The sequence below is a fragment of the Meriones unguiculatus genome, chromosome 9, assembly GCF_030254825.1.
Source record: "Meriones unguiculatus strain TT.TT164.6M chromosome 9, Bangor_MerUng_6.1, whole genome shotgun sequence".
In the NCBI taxonomy this organism is placed as follows: Eukaryota; Metazoa; Chordata; class Mammalia; order Rodentia; family Muridae; genus Meriones; species Meriones unguiculatus.
The window spans coordinates 55,250,121-55,251,257 of NC_083357.1; the positions used below are offsets into that span (position 1 = coordinate 55,250,121).

General features: G+C 42.7%; 1 gene segment (V, D, J or C); it reads right to left on the minus strand.

Moving 5' to 3' along the window:
• Nucleotides 1-294: 294 nt before the first annotated feature.
• On the minus strand, nt 295-787 carry LOC132656304 (T cell receptor alpha variable 9-2-like). The segment is given in 2 exon segments: nt 295-629; nt 742-787. Coding segments are annotated over 2 exon segments (381 nt in total).
• Nucleotides 788-1,137: the final 350 nt, after the last annotated feature.

A 1,137-nucleotide genomic window follows, 5' to 3' on the forward strand; every position in this document is an offset into this window, starting at 1 on the left:
TGGACTAGAGGTGACATTCAATAATATGAAGAAAATGACCTATATATGGAGATGAAGACAACTGACCACCTCACAGTATCCATAGCGTTCCTGGGAAATCAATGTGACCCTCCATGAGGAACAACTGATATCCTTGATGAAAATCCAGCTGTGATAACATCTCCCTCTTGTTCTGCTCTGACCATGTGTACAATGTTCATCAACCAGAGAAAGGTTGGGGCACACAACATAGACTGTGTGGAAAACAGGGTGACCTAAAAGGCAGATGATCAGAAGTCAGGCTTCTTTTGTTTCTCAGGGTTTGTGCTCAGCTCCCCCTGCAGTGTCTGCCACTGTGTCACTCAGAGCACAGTAGTACACAGCCGAGTCTGACTCTTGCACCGAGGCTTTCTGCAAGTGGAAGGAGGTGGTTCCTCTATCATATGTGGCTTCAAACCCTCTTCTGCTTCCCTTCTCGCCAGCTGTTGTAACTTTCAAAAGGAGCTCAGGGCTTTCTCCAGAATACTGAACATACCAAAAAAGAGTTGGGTACCCTGTGGATGAATAAGTGCAGTTTATAAAGAGAACGCTGTCTTCTGAGAGGGTCACTTGACCTTGTTTCTGGGTCACTGAGTTTCCATGGATCCTCCCTGGAGGAAGAACAGGATATCTGTGTTATATTAACAACAAACCTCCTAGACGATTAAGTATTTTTCTGATATCATAAGGGAAAGATTGCAAATCTTAAGTCACTTAACTTACCAAGCACGAGCAGCATCACAGTCACTAAAGCTGGAAAAGCATTCATCTTCAGGGACACCCAGCTACTGTTCTTGACTCTTCACACAAAGAAATGATGAAATGACATCAAAAGTTGAACCTGCAAAGCTTATCACTCATACAGTTGATGATTTTGTGTTAGGAAACTCCACCCCCTGGTGGACAGAGATTAAAACAGGGTCTTTTGCAATCCTCCAAGAGTCAGAAATGTACTCTCACCCTCAACATCGATTGTAGGGCACATGTCAAACTTCAAGAGGCTCTTGACAATGTAAAGATGATACAAAGTGGCCATTAACATATTGACTGTCATAATTCTTAGGATTATACCTCACATGAAAGTAGAGTACATGTTATAATATAACAACTGATGGGCTT